This window comes from Carcharhinus amblyrhynchos, chromosome 14, assembly GCF_965287045.1.
Source record: "Carcharhinus amblyrhynchos chromosome 14, sCarAmb.v2.hapA, whole genome shotgun sequence".
Lineage (NCBI taxonomy): Eukaryota > Metazoa > Chordata > Chondrichthyes > Carcharhiniformes > Carcharhinidae > Carcharhinus > Carcharhinus amblyrhynchos.
This window is the reverse complement of record NC_137337.1, coordinates 47,703,419-47,728,843: the sequence shown is the minus strand read 5'-3', so window position 1 is coordinate 47,728,843 and position 25,425 is coordinate 47,703,419. Positions and strand designations below refer to the sequence as shown.

Here is a 25,425-nt window from a genome sequence, read left to right as displayed (position 1 = left end):
CTATAGTTTTAAACAGTTGGGCAATCAGAAGTGATGGTGTTAGTGCAATCCCCTCAAGCCCGATTATCAGTATTTAGCATTTCCATTCCACTCGGGTAGTAGATGAGGTACAGAAAGCGGTCGATACTTGTTATTAACAAAAGGGATCAAACACCCTTTTGGTAAAATAGAGGGGAATGCAGGTTCTTGACTATAAGTTGACCAGATGACAAAATTCAATATTGAGAAATCCATGTTTTTAACATGCGCATCATTACCATCGCAGGTGGTCAGTAATTACGGAGAAAAACCAATCTAATTTCAGAAAAGATGCAATTTTTGCCTCTTTCACGCTCTGTTTTAACTTCTTGTCTGCACCAGTATAATCCCTATCACTACAGCGACCAGATTTATTATTCTTGTAGCCCTCCTGCTTAGTAAAACTGTGTTATTGCCATAACTTTCAAATGGTGATTGTACAATTTAATGCTCTAGTATGCAAGTGTCTTCTGAACTGCATAAATGCAAAGTTTGCACTGTTTAGATTTGTACAATAATTCTCGTCTTCTGTGCGTGTGACATTCTGACAATTATAATGAGAATTTAAATCCATCAAATGTTATGCCAAGGGAAAATGCTGTTCAGTTTCCCTGAGGCCAAGACTTAGTGCCATAATCAGAGCTTTTTATGTTGCATGGTTGGATGGTGGCAGAGCAAATTATTTGACAAGTCATCCCGATTCAACTTTGGTTTTGTCTCTCTCCACAGATGCTATCAGACCTGCTGAGATTTTCAGCATTTTCTGTTTTTTTTGTCAGATTCCAGCATCTGCATTAATTTGCTTTTATTTCAAATTACTTAATAGTCGTGTTATGAATGCTGGACCTGAAAATATGATTATATTTTAAAATGTCTCCTTTAATTTGAAATAAAACTTGAATCTTTTCAAGTAACTCACCTTGGAGCCTTTGTGGGTGAAACTCATACAGAAACCTATTGAAATCAAGTGAAATTTTTCACAACAGTCTCCAGTAATCACTGTATATGGGGGAATGAAGCGGTTATTGCTGTGGAGAAGTAGAATGTGGGTTTTTCAGTTCAAAATGAAAGGAAAGGAACAGATGGGATTTTGAGATTTACAGCACAAGGAATCACTAAGAGCCTTGCTGATGGAAATTGAATCTGCATGACTAGGACTAAGTTGAATAATGTTTGAAGGATGCTGGAAGTTGAGAGTAGAGAGAAGTATCTGTCTTTTAATGCCCTGCAATAGTTTAAAAAAGATTTAATTTGAATTTGTGGTAGTGAAACTAGAGGTTGACTTGAAAGTAGGAAGTAAGTATTGGCTCAGTATTTGCACCTTGAAGGATTATATGATCCTAGCACCACTAAGTAGTTAACTAGACTTCAATTGCAAATAAAACAACTTAAATTGACAAAAGAGAAAATCTTGGTAAAAGATTGTGTTAGTTAATGGGGAAAGTACCTTTTTAGTTTGGTGTAATCGTTGCCACTTGAGTATATTTGGTCCATATTGTTTTTTGTTACAGTAAATTTCTTCAAATGTGAAACCTTGTCCTTCAGTTGTTTCATTGATATTTTAAAAAACTATGGGGGATTGTATTAATTGGAAAATCTTAGCTTGCAAGAAAATATGCAAATTAAATTATGTATTTAATGTTCCAGGTCACAAATCGCAGAGAGAAGAATTGGATTCTATCCTCTTTATTTTTGAGGTAAGAATGCTAGAAATTGGTGACTATTCATTTAAACTAATTCAATTACTCAGACAGCTTGAGAATGTTATATTTAGTTTGGAAAAATAAATCAAGTAACCTAAAGTACCACAATAATCTTTTTTTTTGTTTGAGGGTAAGGCACAGCCAAGGAAGGAAAACAAAATGTAAAGGCATAAGAGACAAAAACAATACATTGTTTTGTTTGAGAAATATTAAATTTTTACTTCCAATTTACAGTGGAAACTGTAGTTGGAGTCACTCTCTGCTAGTTAAGTCACAAATACAGTATAGTACCTGTTTTAAGTTGCCTCGTCCAGCATCATTTTGCTTCAGTGTCACGTACAATAGGCTGATAGGAGCACTTAGCGCTGCGACTTTGGCTTTAGTGTTGTTTTGTCCTGGGGCCAACTGAGTTTGTGCGACCCAATCAGCAACCGTTTTGAGTCACCACTCCTGCTCTGAGACATCCTCTCACTCTCTCGTTCCTTCTTTTCTCTCGCCATCCTTCTGAGTCCTTCTTTGCAGAGAGAGAAAGCAGCGAGCTGGAAAGTTTGGCATAGATGGTGTGAGCTGGAGAGTGTAGGCCTGCGGTGAGGTAGCTAATGGGAGGCAAGTTAAAAGAATTATGAAAGGGTTATTCAAATTTTCTGCGTGGGAGGACATATTTCCATTTTTTTCTCATGCAAGGGATCAAAGAGCAAATTTCAATATGGTATAGTTTGGCATAACACTAAACATGAACACAATGTTCAAAGAAAAATGTGAGGTGTGAAGAAAAGAAACAACTTGCTATTCAAAACAAATTAAATAAAGTATTGATAAAACTTTAAATGACGCATTAATAAAGACGACCATTAGAGGTGTGTGTGCATCCTGCACCTTTCTTCACCCACACCCACTCTCACATTCTCTCCTCATGCTTCTCACAGAAAAGGTCCACCAGAGCCATGTAACCTTCATTGTTGGTCAGTTCCATGTTTAATACATCCTAAAATGGCAACTTTCCTTTCTAATTGAATTAATTTTTGTTTTTAAAAGAAAATTGTTAGAGGATCAAGAATCTGAATAAGCAAGCCTTGATTGACTGAATAGCTGTGGGTTCATTTCTCGGTCAATGTTACAACGCCCATGATGCAGTCATTGATGTCTGATAACAAATCAGAATGCTTCTGAGAATTGAGCTTTGCTGGAGGCTTGGGTGTAACCCCCTGAAAACGGTGATAGGATTTTTGTATGAAGATTAAACTCCAATCTGTTATCTGCTTGTTTATGTTCAGCTAAAATGTAGACTCTTGAAAACTAAAACCACTCACCATGTAGTTTGTGATTCTGGCCAGTGTGCTGCAGCTTGTGTATAATGCTTTTTATACTTGGACAGAACATACCCTTGAGTTATCTAAATACACCAAAGGGGTTCTTATCAACATACAGACTTCTATAACATGATTAAATATGAACTTACAATTTCCCTGATTAAAATACCAAAATTAAATTACTGAATAGCTTTTACTATGTTTGCCTTCTTGGAATTGTGAGATAGCTTGGACATCCCTACTTTTGATGGATGGATTTTTATTTATTTATTAGTGTTACAGGTAGGCTTACATTAACACTGCAATGAAGTTACCGTGAAAATCCCTAGTCGCCACACTCTGGCATCTGTTCAGGCACACTGAGGAAGAATTTAGCATGGCCAGTACGTTTAACCAGCACGTCTTTTGGACTGTGGGAGGAAACTGGAGCACCCAGAGGAAACCATGCAGACACAGGGGTGGGGGAGGGGACATCCAAACTCTGCACAATGACCAAACTCGGGACCCTGGCGTGGTGAAGCAGCAATGCTAACCACAGTGCTGCCATTGTGTCACCCCTTTTTTTGAGTCCAGTGTAATATCCAATATATATTTAGTGTTCAGAAAGGTTGGGAAAATGTTTTTTTTCTTGGCATTGTTATCTTGGTGAATTGAAGCCTAATTTTGAGTTGTTGATATCACCAATTGGAAATATGCAAACCTATGGGCACATTGATTGTACAATGACTTGTGTACATGCAGACAATGTTTGAATATCTTGATTTAAGTTGTCTGAATATTCGGTTTCACACTTAGGCTTTAATGGCCAGCAGACGCTGTAGGTAGACATGTCACTAATAAATTGTTTAGCCTTTCGTAGCTTGCCATATTGATGCAAATGTTGTATACTATAGAGGGTTTCCCAATATTTTCCAGTAATGGAAGCCTTTTGACCTCCCAAGAGTACTGACTGCATCCCTAAGAAACATTCTTATTCTGTTGAAGAGTTAAAACCATAAATTGTTTTTGCACAATAGATGCAAACATACAAAGATCTAATTTATAGAAGTCTTTTCTATTCTTATGAGCACGTTTATTACAATTAAAAAGTTGTCTTATCAAAAAAAACCTAGAAGTGACAAACAGGCAAGGAGGAGTGATGTGGCTCCTTTGGTTCATTTGGTTAGTGGGAAAAGTGCTACTGGAAAGCTGGATTCTCATATTGGATACATACACTCACCTCCCAAACACACACACACTTGCTCTCTTTCTTGAACATAAACTTGCCTCTTCCTTTTTCTCTCATACAATGTGCATGCTCTCACCTCTATTCGTCTCTGAGATATTCATCCCCTTCTCCCTCTCACGCATACTAATTTCTCTTGCACACAAACACTGACGTTCTCACCTCTTTCCTTCATGCACATATTCAAACACTGACACTCTTACCTCTGTCTCATTTACGCATACGTACACACATGTGTACGCTTGCCTCCCTCTTATTTGCATGTGCTCAATTCCTCCCTCTTATTTGCACACCCCTGTCTCTAGTTTCTTCCAGATTCCTCATCCAACAACCTGTGAAGTATTTGCACTGCATTGATTGGCCTGCCGTGCATTCTCAGTTTTTGTTTTTTCAACCATTAGCCATGCCTTCAGCTGTCCGGGTCCCAGCCTCTAGAAGTCCCTCCCTACATGCCTCTGTTTAGTTTTTTTCCCTTGCTTTCCTCCTTTAAGACTCCCATTTAAAACTTATCTCTTTGAATAAATTTTTAATATCTCCTTATGTGGCTCAGCATCAGATTTTGTTTTATAATGCTCCTGTGAGATGACATATGACGTTTAATTACATCCAGGATACATTGTATGTAAATAGCTGTTATTCTAAGGTTGAATATAGGAAAGGTTTAATGACAAAATAATTGATGGTGCAGGGGCTAGAGGGAGTGATACTGTTGTCTGACTGTAAACTTAAACTTCTTTCCAGGTCCTTACTTTAACAAACCAAAGGACAGGAATCAACTCAGCTTCACTGAAACAAACTTTTGTTTATTTAACACTTTAGGTACTAAAATTCATAAATGAATACAGTTGCAACACTAACTCATTTCATTTGAACACACTAATAACATTAAACTTTTAACTGAAAACGAATACTACCTGGTTTCTTGAGCTAACTGGGCAGGCTGCTCTTATGTGGATCTCTCCTCACAGTTCGTTTGTGTTCTGATGCTGTTCCTTCAGGGCATGCTTGCGATGTTGAGTCACATGTCATCGCTAGAGACAAAGACTGAAACTTGTCTTTATCATCAAACTTTCCCAATTTTCCAGAAAGTCCTCTAGCACTCAGCTAATGATATCAGTGGAAACTAATCACTGTGTTTGATCATGGCCAATGAAAATATTCATAAGCAACTCTATAATGTTTATACCAAACTGCATGCAAGTTACATCACCCCCATCAAATTTGGTAACAATGGCTCTGAAATGTTTAGCACAGCCCAAACCGTCCTTATTTGGTCAACACAGGAAGTGTCAGCTCACAGCTCACAGACCAGGTCACAATTCACAGTAGACTTTCAACCTGCATCTATGTTTAATTATAACTTGATCAAAGTTCCCAACATGCTTGACTGTCATTGTCCCAATTACCCTTACAGCTAATATTGCCATTGTTATTGTAGTTGTTGCTGCAATCATGTTGTAGTTGGCCCTTTGGCCACATAAGGAATAAGGAGCGTGAATGGCAGAATTGTGAACTCTACTGTCTTAAAGTAAAAAAGAGGGGAAATGAGCTTCAATACAGAAGTACAGAAATATGAAGACACAACAGTCAGTACAAGGCCAAGGGGGAGAATTAAAATGACAAGACTGGGATCTTGGGGACCTACTTGTAGACTGCACAGAAGTGTTCCCAATCTGAGTTTCCCCTCCCCGATGTAGAGCAGATCACATTTGTGAGCAGCAAATACACTATATTAGATTGAAAGAAGTGCACACAAGTTGTCATTTCACCTGGAAAGAGAGTTTCTTCTTGCCTACATCTGTCTCACCCAATGCCCTCTCTCACTTTTACACTTTCCAATTTCTTAGTCCTAACTATTGTCTCTCCACCATGGATATCCAATCTCTTTCCCACTTTCAGCCCTCAACAACTCTTGAATGGAGGCCCAAGCAGTCTTCATCTATTTGTGCCCTCTTGAACCTGGTTGAATTTCTTCCCCTTTTGAGCAACTTCCCCTTCAATTCAGTCACCAATAACAAATGTTATGGGTTGTCATATGGATCCAAGATATACCAGCCTTTTATGCAGGATAAGTCAGACATTCTTTATTCCAGTGCTATTCTGGCAACCCCCCCCCCACTCCAGCCCCCTTCACAAGTACATTACCAATATTCTCCACAAAAGGGGAATCTAATCATCTCCCAATAACATCCTGAGCATTACCTTTGCTGAATTTTCCCCCACTAGAGATTACCATTAACATGAACTGGACCAATTATAAAAATGCTGTGACTACAAAAGAAGATTAGAGGCTAGGTATTCTGCAGAGAGTAACTAAGTTCCTGACTACCTAAAGCCTGATGTGGAGATGCCACGTTGGACTGGGGTAAACACAGTAAGAAGTCTCTCAATACCAGGTTAAAGTCCAACAAGTTTATTTCATAGTAAACCCACTATCTTTCGGGGTTTGCCCCTTCATCAGTTGAGTGGAGAGTTCTGGTCACAAACCGAGCATATAAAGGCACACACGGTTTACAGAATACTGATTAGAATGCAATTCTGTTGTGTAATGCCTCGCTCCGCAGTGTCGGCAGCACTTTCTCATGTTATGGATGGTGGGTCTGAAAAATCCATTGGCTTTACATCTGGGACGCTAACAAAGGCTGAAAAGTGATATTCACAATTGGACAAAGAAGGTCCAGCTGTCATTTGTGCACTAAAATTATGTAACAGTAATTATGTAACAGTACCTCTATGGCTATTAGTTCACCATGGGGACCAACTGGAAGCCATTCATGAGCATTTTCAGCAAGTCAAAATGTATTACTCACATAGTCTCAGCAGGAATACTGTGTTGGACTCTGACATTGTCAGCATATCAGTACAGTATCGTGTATAGAGCAGGGAAGGACAATGCTAATGCAGCCATATTGAGTTTTCCCTCTGTTAGATTTGCCAACCCAGGTATTGTGGCTGTTTGAAACAATTATCTTACTAGTGAGACCCGTCCAATGTCCAGTGCTAAGCAAGTTAAGCAGTGGGCAGACAGGGATCCTATTGTGTCACAAGTTAAAAGATTTCTGATGGAAGGGTGGCCAACTATCAGAAGATGGGTTGAAGCCTCATCCAAGGTGCAAATATGCGTTAAGTGTGCAGGATGGATGTGGGGGTCAAGAAGAATGGTTCCAACTCCTGGTCCTTTCCAAGTCATGGATGAAATCCATTAGATTCATGTTGTCAATGAAAAGTTTAGCCGGGTTGTATGTTGGTGGCCTAATATGGACCAGGATTTGGTGAAAAAAGTGTAATCCTGCTCTGCATTTCAGTTTAACCAGAAGATCGCACCACCAGCTGCAGAAGTGGCCTGATTGTCCTTGGTCGAGACTTGTGGATTTTGCAGGTCCTTTCGTGGGTCACATTTTTTAGGCATTGTGGTTAAACATATACATCATGAGCAACATTACAGCTCACCAGTACCGTAGAGAAGCTACACCAAATCTTTGCAACTCATGGGTTACCAGATTCCCTCATTTCTAATAATGGTATATTTCCAAGTGAATTGTACCAAGATTTTATGCAAAGGAATGGAATAGGCCACATGCAGTACTAGCTTCAAATAATTTGGCAGAGCAGCTCATCTTGTTTGTGTTTATATTATTTCAGTAAGTGTTCTCCTGTTTCTACAGTATAAATGAAAAATAGCTGATAACCTGTCTGTGTCCCTGTGATATCGTGCATGGATATTTTTTCTCAATTTGGGTTCTGAATCGACAGACAGAGGAGGTTAGCCCTTCTTGTGCTGATGACTTGCTGCTTTTTATGGTTCCCTCAATTCTAGAAGTTTAAAATGCCGTTACGTTGCATTTCTAAAGTTTTATCCAACTTGCACTGTCCTGTACTTGTACGACAATTGCAAACTTGTGCACAAAAATGCATTTATAAATTCCATTTAAATATAACAGGCAATCAAAACCTTCAGCCATATTTGCATTTGAATAAGTTCATTTCTTGCAACTGCAGGTTAATACTAAATTTGAACAAAGTATTGTTCTCCAAACTTCTGCCTCTCCCTGCAGTTTTCTTAGTAAAATTGCATCGCTTGTTTGCAAAAACATATTAAGTTTATATGGAACTTTTTTGCTTTTTGTTGTCTGATCTCTTTTTAACTGCAAACCTTGATGCAAATTGAAATCAATATTTTCTTACAGAAAATTCTACAACATCTTCCAGAACGAATTCAGAACAGATGGCAGTTCCACAGCATAGGTAAGTTTACAGTCCTCCTTTGCTGATCGTAACAGTGTTTTTAAAAAATATATTTTTAACTGCCCTTTTCAGAGGTTTGTGCATGTGATGTTCTGAACAATGGCAACAAATTGCACAGTACATTGAGTTAGTAGTCAAGAAATAGAAACAGGAGCAGGCCTGAAGACTCAAGCCTGCTCTGCTATTCAGTATGACTATGGCTGATTCATGACCTCCATTTCAGTTTCTTGCCCAATCGGCCCAAAGTCTTGTAGCTCTTAGAGTGAAGAAATTGCTCCTCATTTCAATCCGAAATGCTGCCCACTTTCCAAGATTACACCTCCTAGCTTTGCACTCTCCAAACAGGTAAATCATATCCCTTAAGAATCTTGTATGTTTAAATGAGACCACCTCATTTTTGCTAAATACCACAGTATAGACCAGCTTGCCCAACCTTTTTCACTAGGGGATTGGGGGCACATTTTGACACAACATTAAACTGAATTTCAACAAAAACATTTTTGGAGGAAAGCAGTTGCTGAGCAAATAAACAGTCTAAGAAATAAATTATGTTAAAGATTAAGTAATAAAAATAACCATAGTATGAGAGGTCAGTGTACCTGGTTGTGGACAGCGCAGGGAGCGGGGGGTGCAGAATGTGCATGGGTGCACGTAGTGGTAAGGATGAATTTTGAAACTGGAGACTGGGCATAAAGCAGACTCACACACTTGCTCAGTCTTTCATACCCGCATGCTCACTCGGATTCTCGCATCCGAACTGTTTGTTGCTTGCGTGCTCTCGCCTGTGCGCGTGCTCCTGCACTTGCTGTCTCACAAGTGTGCCCACTCCTTTCTGCCTGAGCGAACAACATTGATGGGAACAACATCACTCCACCCTGCCCTGTATGCCCCCGTCCAAACCAAATTGCATTCTGACTCGGAACTGTATCATACGGACCGAGGAAATCGGAGCCGGCATAGATCCAGCCTGTCCTGAATCTCCCTCCCTAATCTTACTTTGGGTGTACCAACATTATATGGACTGCAATATGAGATGCTCTTTTGGGGGGGGGTTGGTGCAGGCTGAGTGGCCATTTTCTGCACTGCGGGGATACTATCATTCTTTCAATTCAATACTATTGTTGTACCTTGCAAACAGATGGATCACTGTTCTTGTAGAACTTCTATTTCTCAACGGCATTTAGGTCCATCAAGATTAATGAAATAGGTCTTTAGTCTGCCATTGACTTATTCACAGTCATAACTTGTAATTTTCTTTACTTGAGATCAGTGCCCTAGTTTTAGACTCATGTACGTTGTCAGTCACTGAAATCCAACGTATTTTGTATTTACTCCTTCTAGAGGATTCTTTACTGTGCAATTTCTAATTCACTATGTCTCAGTACATAAAATGCTGGTTTTAAACTTCCCTGATCGGTTACATGTTTGCTTGTTATGGGAAACTGTCTTGAATGCATTCCATGAACGTGTCTTCTAAACTAGCGCCCCGCACAATTGTTGTGTTGTGTTTGTTACAAACTTCTCTTGTGTCTTGCTTAATACTCTAGCTACAGTTTGGAGAACCATTTATTACTCCCATAGCACTTTCTGGCCCTTGATATTTCTTATCTTGGCCTATATTGTTTATTCTTCCTACTCTTTGAGCCATGATCCTTCCTCACTATTTTACTTACGTTATCCTTTATTATCAGGATTTACCCCATCCACCTTTTTCAGTGATTAACTGTCCTGGTAAGTTTTTTTTATTTGTTCATGGGATGTGGGCATAGCTGGTTTAGCCAGCATTTTAACCACATTGCTGTGGATCTGGAGATGCATGTAGACCAGACCATTTGTGGACAGCAGATTTCCTTCCCTAAAGGATGTTAGTGAACCAGGTAGGTTTTTACAACAATTGACAATGGTTTCATGGTTATCATTAGACTTTTTAAATTCCAGATTTTTACTGAATTCAAATTTTGCTGTGTGCCATGATGGGATTCGAGCCCAGGTCCCCAGAGCATTACCTTGGATGTCTGGATTACAAGTTCAGTGACAATACCACTACATCACTGTCTCCCCTGTATTTCCATCCAAGTGCTCTGAATGGTGACATCCCATCTATTGATGAACTGTATTCTAGAACAGAAGTCTTTTATGGCTAATAATTTGCTGAGAAAAATCACGGTGTGGACATGTTCGTTTTTATTTTCTGTTTGAAGATTATGTGCTCTGAAAATGCCTGGATCAAGCCTTCAGTACAAAATAAGTTCAGTAATGTGAAAAGAAAGGGTAATTGAGATATATAAAACAATAATAGTGCAAAATTTTAAATAAAACGGTGTTCTCTCTTTTTCCTTTTGGCAATAAAAGTATGTCATGGGATATGAAGATCACCAAGAGTAATAAGAGAATGCCAAGAACTTGATAATAAGAATTTACCAAGTTTGACTGAGAGCTCAGACATGTTATCCTCAAACTATACTGCTATACTGTTACCATTATATATTTTTCAATGTTATAAGTGTTGTTGTTTTCTTTGCAGGCTTGATTTTAAAGAAGCTCCTTCATGTTGGGAACTCATTGAAGGTTATGCATTTTTTTTAAACAAACCTTTTACAACATCATTAGAAATCCTGAAACCCAGTATGCATTTTTTTGTATGTATTTTATTTTATCTTGGTTTACTATATTATTTATCCAAAGATTTACTTATCCCAGGATCATTTTGCAGTCCTCAAAGATTGGTTACTTCTGTGCTATTTTAAACATGTTTTGAAATTATTTTTAAAGGAACATAAATGTGGCACCTTTGGGGATGTTCAGTCTTTTATACTGTGCTTTAAATACTTACAATAAGTAGCCTCGTAACAACAGGTTAAAGTCCAACAGGTTTATTTGGTAGCACAAGCTTTTGGAGCGCTGCTCCATCAAGTGAGTGCTGGATTTGTTTCCCAAACAGGGCATATATAGACACACACTCAATTACAAGATAATGGTTGGAATGCAAGTCTTAACAGGTGCAGACAATGTGAGTGGAGAGAGAGTTAAGCACAGATTAAAGAGGTGTGATTTGTCTCCAGCCAGATATGTTAGTGAGATTTTTCAAGCCCAGGCAAGTGGTGGGGGTTACAGCTGGTGCAACATGAACCCAAGATCCTGGTTGAGGCCTTGTGTGCAGAACTTGACTATCAATTTCTGCTCAGCAATTCTGCATTGTGTGCCATGAAGGCCGCCTTGGAAAATCACTGAAACAACTACACGATGACATCAACAACTTCCATCCCACCATCAGACTCTCCGTGTGTGCAGGAGGATTTCCTGACACAGTATGTAGACAGGCCGACAAGAGGCGAAGCCACATTGGATTTGGTACTGGCTAATGAACCAAGCCTGATTTGGAGGTAGGTGAAGACTTCGGTTATAGTGACCACAATGTGATTACATTTACATTAGTGATGGAAAGTGATACGTACATACCGCAGAGCAAGAGTTATAGCTGGGGGAAAGGAAATTATGAGGCGATTAGACGAGATGTAGGATGTGGAAGGAAACTACAGGGGATGGGCATAATTGAGCTTGTTCAAGGAACAGCTACTTCATGTTTTTGATGAGTATGTACCTGTCAGGCAGAGAGGAAGTGGTCAAGTGAGGGAACAGTGGTTTACTAAAGAAGTTGAATCTCTTGTGAAGAGGAAGAAGGAGACTTATGTCAAGATGAGATGTGACGGCTCAGTTAGGGCGCTTGAGAGTTACAAGTTAGCCAGGAAGGGCCTAAAGAGAGAGCTAAGAAGGGACATGAGAAGTCTTTGGTAGTTAGGGTCAATGAAAACCCTAAAGCTTTCTTTAAGTATATTGGGAATAAAAGAATGACTAGGGTAAGATTAGGGCCTGTCATGGACAGTAGTGGGCAGTTGTGCGTGGAGTCCGAAGAGATAGGAGAGGCGCTAAATGGATATTTTTCATCAGTATTCGCACAGGAAAAAGACAATGGTGTTGAGGAGAATACTGAGACACAGGCTATTAGACTAGATGGGATTGAGGCTCATAAGGAGGAGGTGTTAGCAATTCTGGAAAATATGAAAATAGATATGCCCCCTGGGCCAGATAGGATTTATGCTAGGATTCTCTGGGAGGCTAGGGAGGAGATTGCAGAGCCTTAGGCTTTGATCTTTAGGTCGTCATTGTTTACAGAATTAGTGCCAGAAGACTGGAGGATAGCAAATGTTGTCCCCTTGTTTCAATAAGGGGAGTAGAGACAACCCTGGGAATTACAGACTAGTGAGCCTTACTTCTGTTGTGGGCAAAGTTTTGGAAAGGATTATAAGAGAGAGAATTTATAATCATCTAGAAAGGAATAATTTGATTAGGGACAGTCAACACTGTTTTGTGAAGGGTAGGTCGTGCCTCACAAACCTTATTGAGCTCCTTGAGAAGGCGACCAAAGAGGTAGATAAGGGTAAAGCAGTTGATGTGGTGTACATGGATTTCAGTAAAGCATTTGATAACGTGCCCCACGTTAAGCTATTACAGAAGATATGGAGGCATAGGATTGAGGGTGATTTTGCGGTTTGGATCAGAAATTGGCAAGCTGTAAGAAGACAGAGTGTGGTGGTTGATGGGAAATGTTCATCCTGGAGTTCAGTTACTAATGGTGCACTGCAAGGATCTGTTTTGGGGCCACTGGATGAGGGCATAGAAGGATTGGTTAGTAAATTTGCGGATGACACTAAAGTCAGTGGACTTGTGGACAGTGTGGAAGGATGTTGCAGGTTATAGTGGGACATAGATGAGCTGCAGAGCAGGGCTGAGAGGTGGCAAATGGAGTTCAATGTGGAAAAGTGTGAAGTGATTCACTTTGGAAAGAGTAACAGGAATACAGAGTACTGAACTAATGGCAAGTTACTTGGTAGTGTGGATGAACAGAAAGATCTCGGTGTCCATGTGTGTAGATCCCTGAAATTTGGCAACCGGATTGATAGGGTTGTTAAGAAAGCATATGGTGTGTGAGCTTTTATTGGTAGAGGGATTGAGTTTCGGAGCCATGAGATCATGTTGCTGCTGTACAAAACTCTGGTGCGGCCACGCTTGGAGTATTGTGTACAGTTCTGGTTGCCGCATTGTAGGAAGGATGTGGAAGCATTGGAAAGGGTGCAGAGGGTGTTGCTTGCTATGGTGGAAAGGTCTTATGAGGAAAGACTGAGGGACTTGAGGCTGTTTTCATTAGAAGAAAGTTAAGAGGTGACTTAATAGAGTCATATAAAATGACCAGAGGATTAGATAGGGTGGACAGTGAGAGCCTTTTTCCTCGGATGGAGATGGCTAACACGAGGGGACATAGCTTTAAATTAAGGGGTGGTAATTATAGGACAGATGTCAGAGGTAGGTTCTTTACTCAGAGGGTAGTAAGGGTGTGGAATGCCCTGCCTGCAGCAGTTGTGGACTCGCCAACTTTAAGGGCGTTCAAATGGTCAGTGGATAGGCATATAGATAACATTGGAATAGTTTAGGTTAGAGGGTCATTAGATTGGTTCCACTGCTCGGCGCAACACTGGTCCACCGGTCGGCTGAAGACAATTCACATCTCTTTAACCTGTGCTTAATCCTCTCACCACTCACATTGTCTGCACCTGTAAAGACTCGCATTCCAATCATTGTCTTGTAATCGAGTTTGTGTTTATATATCCCCTATTTGTGAAACAAATCCTGCACTCACCAGATGAAGGAGTGGCATTCCAAAAGCTTCTGCTACCAAATAAATCTTTTGGATTTTAACCTGGTGTTGTGAGACTAATTACTGTGCCTACTCCATAACGCTGGCAACTCCACATCATGAAAATACTTAGTTACATAAGCAACAGTGGATTTAACATTTTTTAACTGTTAATTATGATATTAAATTTTATTAGCGATATGGTGAATAAAAAAGTATTTAACAGAGTTTTCATCAGTAACTTTTAAATTTTTAAATAGATTAGAAGAGAAGGTGTACGTCTCTTTTTGTTATGGATGCAAGCACTCCAACACAATTGCACTGAAGAACAGCTGCTGATTTTTGCCTGCCTTATTCCTGGTTTTCCCCCTCTGCCTTCAGAGCAGGGGCCTCGAACACTGGACAATCTGATTAATTCCCCACTTCATCTTCATGAAAGTAAGAACTGGACATGTTTTGTTTCTTCTTCCAATTGCTGTGCAATAATAATACATTTGTAAATGCCATATTTCAGTCGACATAAATGAAATAATGCTTCATAGTGTTATGTAATTGCACAATTATATTACAATTAGAGAAAGGTCGACTTAATATACGGTAGGTCCATTCAGAAATCTTAATGGCAACAAGGCAGAGGCTGTTCTTGAGTCGATTGATATGTGACCTCAGACTTTTGTATTTTTCTCCCGATGGAAGAAGGGAAAGAGAGTATGTCCAGGGTGCATGTTTGACAGAGCATTGCCTAGAGGAATAAATCAGCGAATGACTGTCATTTACTTTGTTTAAGCTGAAAGAAGTCCATGTACCTTTTCTTTCTGTCTGCTAGGAGCAGGCTGCTAAATTATTTTATTTTAAACTTAATTTAATTTAACACCGCACCCTGATTCTTCTATGACAAAAAGTTGAAAATTCTAATTTGGAAAAATGCTAATAGCTTCTTACAGTGCCTCAAATATTCATGTTTTAATTTTGTATAAGAGTACTTGAAGGAGGAAAACGAGATAGAGGGAATTCCAGAGCTTGTGGCCTCCTATCCATTGATTCTGTCTATACTTCCCGCTGCTTCGGAAAAGCAGCCAACATAATCGAGGGCCCCACACACCCTGGACATACTCTCTTTCCCTTTATCCATCGGGAGAAAAATACAAAAGTCTGAGGTCACATATCAACCGACTCACGAACAGCCTCTGCCTTGTTGCCATTAAGATTTCTGAATGGACCTACCATATATTAAGTTGACCTTTCTCTAAAATGTAACTAAGTGTGCCAATGTTGAAGTGATTTGAAATTGTGGATGCTGAAGGGATCAGAGTTAGATGAGTGCAGAGATTTCAGAGTTATAGGGTTGAAGGAAATCACAAAGATAGAGAGGGACATGGCCGTGGAGGGGTTTGAAAACAAAGATGAGATTTTAAAACCCAGACATTGCTTGATCAGGAGCTGACACAGGTCTAGGCGAATAGGATTTGATGCATGCTAGGCCTTGGGCAGCAGAGTTTTGGACAACCTCATAGGACAGAAAGTGAGAAACCAGTCAGAAGTGCACTAGAATAGTCAAGGCCTGAGGTAATGGGGGCATGGCTGAGGAATTGACCAGATGACCTGAGATGGGGGAAAAAACTGTATGATAGGGAGGCAAATAAGCGGCCTGGGTAGGGGTATGTGGCTGGAAGCTCATCTTGGGGCTAAAGTATGTCAACAAGCTTGAAGTAGTCCGAATTTGTCACAGTTGCCAGGGAGAGGATTGGAATGGTAACTAGGGAACAGCATTTGTAGTGGGGACAGAAGACTGTTGGATTTCCCAATATTTAATTTGAGGAAATTTCTTGTTCGGTTCTGGATGTCAATAAGCAGTTTGACAACTTGACAACATGGAAGGAGTCAAGAGAGCTGGTGGTGCGACAGAGCTAAGTGTCTTCAGCACATGTGAAAATTAAAGCTGTGCTTTATGATATTGTTGCCAAGTGGCAGCATGTGGATGAGAAATGAGGGGGTAAAGAATGTACCCTGCTAATGATGCAAGAATAGGAAGAAACATCATGTTTGTGTTGTCAGTAAAATAATACCTCAAATAATACATTAGTGAGTCAAAATACAGTGGATTTTATTTCAAAATTCTGGGGTTTATTCCAGAATTTTGAGAGAAGTAGGACTACAGACTTCTCATTGAATACAAACACAAGTGGGCATTTATACATCATGAGCTCCAGCAGGAATCACGATTCAAAGTTCCAATTCCTGCCAGACCTCCAGTTCTTCCTTCCTGGGTTGTGATGCAGCCCCAGAGTTAATCACAATTTACAGTCCAGCTGGCAGCTGCAGTCGTGACACACGGTCACGATTCAAAACCTTTCTGCAGCAGTACCGGCATCCCTGTCTTTGAAGTTACTTGTGCGATCGCAGCTGTCCCAGCAGGATTCTTCCTGTTAAAAGCCGGTATCGCGATCTGCCATCAGCAGCTGTCAAAAGCCGGTATTGTAAACTACCATCTGTGTAATGATGTCCAACTAACACAAATAGGTAAGATTTGCAAAGTCTATGAAATAACAGCCACATTAAATATCTGTCTTTATAAAAATGAGAGTTAAAGCATGTGACACATGAACAAATAACTTGTATTAATGCCAGGAGCAATGTAAGCTTGAGAAGATCAGTCATGATGAAGGGTTATGTTTGTGACATATTCTAGGTACAAAATCCATTAACCCTTTCCCTTCAGGTACAAAACTTCACTTGGCTTTCTGGCTATGATTATATAAGTAATGGACCCAGCGAAATATTGAGCAGATTGAAGCCAATGTCTTTTGTCCCTGGCAATGTATGTTCTGTAGCTGCCAAGATTATCCTTGCTCTAGTACTACATGAGGTTCAACCAGATTAACCTAAGTCAGAAACCATTCACAACCTTGATGTCCCATTTGACCCTAGGGTGAACTCCCGTACATGTATCTGCACCATGACAGCCTATTTCCACCTCTATAACTGATGCTACTGTAAACCCTCATGCGTTATTTTGTTATTTCCAGACTTGACTATTCCAATGTTCTGACCAGCCTCCCATTTTCTATCCTCCATAAACTTGAGCTCATCCAAACTTTTCTGTGCATATTCTAATTTGCACCAAGACTCATTCAACCATTACCCTTGTACTCACTGACCTACATTAGCTCCTAGTCCAGCAGTGTGACAATTTTAAACTCTTATCACTCCATAATCTTGCCCTCCCATCTCTAACTTCCTCCAGCTCTGCATCCCTCCAAGATCTGTGTTTCTCTAATTCTGGCCCTTTGTGCATCTAATATTTTTACCTAAGTTCTTGAATTTCCTCCCTGAACCTCTGACTCCATCATCTTCCTTTTAAGAAATTCCTTAAAACCTTCTCCTTCAAGCAAACTTTTGATTATTTATCCTAACTCCTTGTGTGGCTCAATGTTTAGTTTTATAAATACTGCCTTAAAACTCTGAGACATTGTTACATTAATGTGGCAAATTTGGGTTTTTGTTGATGTAAATAAATTGACTTGATTTTAGATAAGTTGCTCGTTGAGCACTTTGTACCAATCCATAAAAATTGACTATTAAGATCACCAAGGAGGGGAGTCATAAAGGCACACATTACTTGTGCATTAGTCATAGTATAAAGCCAGATATAAATGTGTGTGTCTTTCTCACTGGCATCATAGTGAATAAACCAATGTTATGAGACAGATGTATGTTGGTGAAAATTTAAGAGTATAATATTCTTGTCCTTAAACAGAATGTATTCTACGAAGGTGTTTCTGATATATGATCAGTGTTGTGTTTCTACATTTATCTGACAGCTCAAGTCACTCCAGAAGAAATCACTCCCCTTGTACCCCCACAGTCTGGAGACAAAGGACAAGATGATCTTACGAGCTACTTTCTTGATGCGCTGCTAAAATATATGGTAATCCAGGTAGCCACTTTATTGTACTAACCCTACTCATCCTTATTAATAGGCCTCAAGTCTAATTACTAAAACACCAAACTAATAACTGTATTTTAGTCAATGCATGGAATTGTTCCAAATACTTTCAGTTTCCTCTTTAAATTCCTAATAAAGAAACTTTGGGAAGGCTCATTGATCCCAAATATTTCCAATGTTGGTCTTGATTTCAATTTATAGCATGCATTCTATACTCTTTCTGTCTTTGAACCAGTGGTTTCCAAACTTTCTTGTGTTGAGCCCTTTTTCAGCAATTTGGGTCCTTCATCACTCCCCCACCCACCCACCCACCACCACCACCACCACTATTTCTAGGGACAGTATTTATGCATTTTAATGTTAGTGTAAATGATATGTAGCAGGTTATCCTGGATACTTCAGTTTTATCACTTCAGCTGTTTTAATGTCGTCTATTGCACTTCTTGTGTTTTTAAGATGAGGTACAATACTATTGGAACTTACTGGCTAAGAATGCCCATGTATCTGCAATAATGTCCTTGTATCTGCTTTGGCTCCTGACTTTGTTGGTAGCGTAAACCGAGAAACGTGTTTACTGGTGTAAATGGCCAAGTGCAAACTGATAACAGCATCGTGGTGACCAGGGGATATCTTGTAAGCAACTTCATCAAAAGGAAAACTTTGGACTACTTGTTTCAAATTGAGGCCATGAGCTGTAAGCAGAATTAATAATCCTCTATAACACAACTAGAATAGATCTGAAGATAAGTGTTTTCAGAATGAAACCTAGGGAATTGAATTGCTGAGTTGTTGTTTGGATGTTAAAATCCAAACTTTGTTTTTGGAAAACAACAACATCTGAGCACAATTTTCATTATTCATCTATTTCTCAGTTTTAAAATGAGCCGGAGCAAGGAACCCCATGACGTTCAAGCAAGTTTAAAAAAGTTTCCAGAAAGTTAGAGAACACTGGGTAATGAGCTGGAACCAGATTTTTAAAGGAGGGCTACTTATCTATTCTTGAAGCTTTGGGAATCCTGTGGACCTTTTGGAGAAGGGACAAAAAAAAGTGGATGCTCCATGAACCTCGGGGTATGGGGCAAAGAACAATGATTCATAAGAAATAGGAGCATGAGTAGGCCATCTAGCCCTTCGAGCCTGCCCCGCCATTCAATAAGATCATGGCTGATCTGTCGTGGCTCAGTTCCACATTCCCGCCCTCTCCCCATAACCCTTAATCCCCTTGCTTATCAAAAACCCATCAACCCGCGTCTTAAAAATATTTAGCGAGGTAGCCTCCACCACTTCAATGGGCAGAGATTTACCACCCTTTGAGTGAATTCGTTGCTATGTTTTATTTCTCTTTGTTTATAGGACTCTTGAGTAATTCTTTCTTTAAAGAAAATGCTGATCAAGTATAGTTGAAAAGGAAAATTGGAAGAAATTCATTTGAGCAGGGTATTGAAAAGGCCTGTTAGTTGTAGCTAACTAAAGATAACCCCTAAATGTAGGGGTTATGTTTAGTTATGTTGGGAGCCAAGTCATGAGTCAGTCTGAGAGAGGAATCAAGAGTTAGTTACAGTACTACCAAAGAGAGAAAATGCATATCGTAGGCATTATCTATTCATTACAGCTTGTGTTTTCTTTTTGCTTCTCATTCACCATCCAGAAATCACTGCATAAAATAAACATAATCAATTTTTGTACAATAACTGCTAATGATGGGTTTGTTGCACTTGTTTTCTGATAGTAGATAAATATTTTTGGATGATGAGAAAGCAAAACAGTGATAAGCACTGTTAATATCACCTAGTTAATTAGAACATAGAACAGTATAGTACAGGTCCGTCGGCCCTCGATGTTGTGCCAAGCAAGATCAAGCTATCCCACTCCCTATCATTTTGGTGAGCAAGAATATTATGATATTTAGGAGTTCCAAGTTCCTAAAATTATTTTCAGCACAATTTGTGATTGCGAAAAATGCTTTCTCTTCATCCTGGAAATATTGTTGAAGTCTGCTCCGAATACACAAACCGGAGTTTAAAAATATTTTACCAACTGATCATGTTTTATTCATTTGAACTGATGGTAATAACTTATCACATTTTTAGACCTACATTGTTCAGTCTGTGGTATTGCCAAAATACTGTCAGACGGTGCGGCAGCAGAGTGGTAAGCATGGCTGCCTCACAGCGTCAGAGACCCGCATTCAATTCCGGCCTCAATCACAAATGTCTGCATGCGTTTCCTCCAGTGCTTCCATTTTTCCCCTCAGTCCAAAGCTGAGCAATATAGGTGGATTAGCCATCCTAAATTGCTCTTTAGTGTCCAAACGTGTAGTTTAGATGGATTAGTCATATTAAATGGGTGGGGTAACAGGGATAGGACAGGGGTTTGGGCCTAGGCAAGATTCTGTTTTGGAGAGTTGGTGAAGACTCGATGGGTCACGTGGCTTCCTTCTGCTCTGTAAGGATTCTATGGGTTCGAACTGACGTGTGCTGTAGAACACAGCAAAAGCATGGGAACTTTGCATGTAACATTCAGTCCAGTAGTGAAAAAATGGGGGTTTTCATCTTGGGCACAATCTGAGCTCAAGTTGCGTTCAAGGATATATATTTTGAGAAATGTTTTCCTTCCAGTCACTTTTGAAAATAATTGATACATTGTCAAACAGAAACTTAACTTTTTTGTGACATTTTGCTTTAAAACACATTTGGTGGTAACTTAATGCAGTTTGAAGTTGGGAATGGGTTTATTATGGGAAGTATGTATTTTAATAAGTGATTAAATCCATCACTTAAATGTAACCAGATGTAAATAATATTTTCAAAATGATACAGTAATTGGTAGTTATTAGTGGTGTACAGTAGTCAGTTTATTAAATTTAAGAAATTGTGTTTTAAAGCTTTAAAAACATGCCTATTGGTATCTGTATGGGGAAAATGGCTTAATTTTAAGAACCACATTGAAAACTTGCAAATGGATACAATTAGCAGAAACATTCAATGTGAGTTCATTTAGTCTTGTGGAGTATGTAAACAGGTTTTGTGGGCAGGGTCACTTCTAGCGCAATGATTTTTAATATGGAGCTAAAGATTGCAGAAACTCTCACTGGACGTGATCTTTACCTGAAATTCTGAAATCTTTTATCTTAATTTGGCTGATTTTTTTGGGTGAATTTTGCTGCAGATAAAAACACTGCAATCTAGTGCTACCTCTTGGTCGTTAACTTTACTAAATTTCTTTGTCATTGCATGCTATCCCATCTCCAATGGAAGGTCTAGACAAATTAATTTGGTGTTTATTATGAAAATCAGTATATATTCCACAGAGTTGTTACAAAATTTAAAAACAAGTTTTTTTATTATGTTCTGTGTAGTATCGATGAGTGTATTAATGTGATAAATTAAGTAACTTTTATATAAATTTTGTTTGCAGGCAAAGGGATTAGAATGGAAAGACAAAGAAAATCAGGAGAAAGGGTTTGCATTCTTATTTGCAAATTTCAAGAAGTACTATCTGCCTCACATATTCCCCAATTTCTCAAAGGAGACCAGCTTGTTTAATCCAACACTTGGTAAAAACAAAGCTTTTTGTTTGTCTGAATGTTTGTACATAAAATCAGATGTATGTAATGTTTTTAATGGGTTCAGCATGTGTTATAGTTGTTTAGAAACACACTCAATGGGAATTATACTAACGTGTCAGTTGTGGTTTTATACTTAATTCTGGTCGTCTTCATATATATTTTTGTGCGTCATTTGTACTTGAAGGTAATGCAGCATATTAAAATATGTATATGAGCATTTTGCCTGGGGAATATTGGCCCAGCCTGAGATTCTGTGGCAAAGCTACTTTGTTATTATAGGAACTTTAAATTTTGATCTCTTGCATTATAGGGGTGATGGTCAGTGAGAATGGTGACTGGTCCATTTCTTGTTTCAACTGATGGAAAGTATTTTAAGATCACAATTGAGTATTATAACCTTTTTTAAAATGTTATCATTTCTTCGTTAAAGATGGCTCAAATTATCACTTAGCCCTTTTTAACAGCTTTCCTGGACCATTCAAAATTCCTAACTGTACTTTTGCATGAAATGCTTATTTTGATTTGAAAATAAGACAACCTGATTTTCATGTCCATTGCAAAGATCTGTGGAAGCTAGCCAAGCAGGAAGAGGCCATATATTTCATTGTGAGGTTTGCCCAATTATGCCTACTCCTCTACTTTCTCCAATCGCCCTACAATTACAGTATTTTGACTGTTGCAGGCTATCTGTTCAAATAAAAAATGTTATTTTTAAGGAATTATTGAAATGGCTTATACTTATTTTTCTTTTCGTATAACCCTATTCTTTGGACTTGTAATATAGGTGAAACTTTTCCCATGACATTAAAAGTGCTGAAACCTTTCTTCATATATGTCCATCTGTGCCCTATTTTCTACAGCTGTTATTTTAACAGGTTTTTCCATGCCATGTACACTTCAGCTTTTGAGTGTAAAAGGTGTAAGTCATGTGCTGTAAGCTAAGTGCAATGCCTTTGAACTCTGATGGGTTCAGGGTGCTCCTATCCCATTGTTACCAATATCTTGACATTTTCTGCATATTGTTTATGATGGCCATTAACTGAGTCACTCCTGATCTTGAACCTGCTGACTTTTGTCTTTTATAAGCATATAGTACTGGTCCAGCATCTTGTGAATCCCCATTCTTGTGCATTCTGAGCAAAACAAATTTTCAGTACATCAGCTTTGGTTTGTTTTCTCTCCACCACTTGTGTGGTCGTCATTCTCCATTTCTGAAAATTTTACTTCAAAGTTCTTTTTGTGTTTAAAGCATACACTTATTGTGCAAGAGTTTGGGAAGAACCATGTAAGAATTGGAGCAGAAAAGTACATGCAAGAGCATAGCAGCGCATTTTTAGGGACCTGGGATGGCAGGGTGCAGTGGTTCATTTATATTTTAGTGTTTCTTGCAGTTCCAAGACAGATCGCAAAACAACTATTCATCTGATGAACTTTCTGAATCAGCTGAACAAAGTCATATAAATGAAAGTTACAAATTCAATCCCTAATTTCTGCTGATAAACTGATCTTAGATGAGTAATTTGCCCCCCTTGAAGAAGCCAGAATCTCTTCCTGTACGATTCCTACTTTTGATCATCGTTGATTCCTATTACAAATTGCTTGCATGCAAATAACAGAGCAAGATTAATTTAATCAATATCCCCTTTCCCAATCCTGACTTGGACAAGACATTGGAAGGTCCTAGATATTCATATCAAGGTGTCAGTGTTTTAATGAATGAAAAATTCTGATGTAAACATTTATAGACTTTTTGTAGTTTACTTTTGAGGGGCAATTTGTAGTTGGAAGTAAGGAACTTGCTAAGAATTGAAGAAAAGAAGAAATGTATAGCTGAAGAGTAAATGGGAGCAGAATTAAATTAAAAGGTGATAATGAAACATGAAAATTATGACCACATGCAAACAAAATGAACAGATATGGGAAGATGGATATTTTGTAGCTCATTTGCTGAATTCCCAGAATGACTGGTGGAAGTATATTGAACTTGATGCATTTTAATTCAATAGCAATACCTGCAGTTGTTATGCGAAAATTGACATTTTGACTGTGTGTGACAATTATGTTGCACTATTTTTGATATCATTGTAATTGGAGTGGAACAACAATTTCTTGATCATTTTCTAGTTGTTTGGAACTTCACGTATTTGTGAAATTTCAGGTATTTGTTCAAGTACAGCAGAGATTTGTTTTTTTTGTCAAAAAGCACATTTCCACATTGACTAATGAAAATCTGGAACGTTCCCATGCTTTGTTCATGCTGGATCAATTGAATTTTTTAATAATGAAATAGGTTTTTGCTGGGTAAAGTTGTAAAGGGATATGGAACAAAGGTGGGTAAATGTAGTTGTGGTACAGAGCAGTCATGATCTAATTGAATGGTGGAATGTGCTCAAAGGGCTGATTTTGGCCTATTCCTATTTTTATCGTTTACCTCTGATCAGAGGAAAATAGTAGTACAAAACATGTAAATGTATTGTCGTAGGTTTTTCCAATTATTTCAGTAAAATTGTTATTTAATTCCCTGTTTATAGATGTCCCACAATTAAGATCAAAGCCCTGTTATATTATGACAAAAAAAGACCCAGAGACTAACGAAACAACATATTCTACTAAAGACGCATTCTTGTCTGCTCGTGTCTCTGTCATCCGATGGTTGGTATCTTTCTGGTTTGAACCAAAAACTAATCCAGGGCTTCAGATTCCTGGAGTTGAAGGTGAAAATGTGCCAAAGAATATTCAGGTGAGTAAACATAAGCAGGCTTATTCCTTTAATTAAAATTGACTTTCTTGAATTGGTTTTAGATTTTTGATTTCTAATACAACAGGTTTTCTTTAAAGGAGATCATTTTCTTTCTCTAGAGAGCAGCTGCTGGTTTGGCTGCCCGTGAAGAGGGCTCCTGCCGTGTGGACTCTGGGGACGGCAATGTGGAGCTGGAACAATCCCATTCAAACACTAGCACCTTAACTGAGCGAGAGCCCAGTTCATCTAGTCTGTGTAGTGTTGATGAAGAGCATCTAACAGATATGGAAATAGTCCGCAAAGTTTTCTACTCCTCAAGAGAGAATGTGAATTTTATTACAGAGGTTTTTCGACAGGTAATTTTTAATATTCAAATACTCACTTGGTGGTGCAGATCTTGAGATACGCTGTTGAAGCTCATCGTCCTGAACACATCAGGACAGGTGTGCAAGAATACCAAATCTCAAAAGGAACAACAAGTCAAACTGCATAAGAAGAGATGCTGATTGGTTGGCAAGTGGGCTCTGATTGGTAGAGGCGTTGCAGTGAAGAATGCCCAGAAAACAGTTAACTGCTGAGCCTTTTGTGAAAATTCAAACTATTGCAGGTTGACTCTAGCCAAGGCATTGCCATGCAGAATGGACCAGAGAGTAGCTGTCCCTAAAGCTTTTCTTCACTTGAAAAATGCGTAATGCATGTACATGTTCTTCTGGTTTGAAAAGGACAGTACCCTATGAGTGAATGTATGTTGCTTCTAGCAGATGTAAGTGAGCTGATCTGTGAACCTGAATGATAATCTCAAATTTAAGCATCCCAATGACTGGTGGGTAATATGTGGTTGATACTGTTTACATGGATTTTAGTAAAACATTTACCAAGGTCCCCCGTGGCAGACTGTTCAGAAAAGCAAAAGCCCATGCAATACAGAGGAATATGGCGAGCTGGATCCAAAATTAGCTCAGTGACGAGAGAGAAAGG

At 38.9% G+C, this 25,425-nt stretch overlaps 1 protein-coding gene across 6 annotated transcripts in view; it reads left to right on the top strand.

The window, feature by feature from the left end:
- Window positions 1-25,425, top strand: part of ralgapa1 (Ral GTPase activating protein catalytic subunit alpha 1) — a 247,344-nt gene that overhangs the window by 32,553 nt on the left and 189,366 nt on the right. For 5 of the 6 annotated variants that reach the window (XM_080202821.1, XM_080202820.1, XM_080202817.1 and 2 more), the window contains exons 3-10: window positions 1,666-1,715; window positions 8,444-8,501; window positions 11,026-11,069; window positions 14,454-14,631; window positions 18,015-18,130; window positions 21,557-21,695; window positions 24,239-24,447; window positions 24,567-24,803. In XM_080202821.1, coding sequence (XP_080058947.1) covers window positions 1,666-1,715; window positions 8,444-8,501; window positions 11,026-11,069; window positions 14,454-14,631; window positions 18,015-18,130; window positions 21,557-21,695; window positions 24,239-24,447; window positions 24,567-24,803 — 1,031 coding nt within the window. The remainder of the gene's footprint in view (window positions 1-1,665; window positions 1,716-8,443; window positions 8,502-11,025; window positions 11,070-14,453; window positions 14,632-18,014; window positions 18,131-21,556; window positions 21,696-24,238; window positions 24,448-24,566; window positions 24,804-25,425) is intronic. The other variant, XM_080202818.1, reaches the window with a different exon arrangement.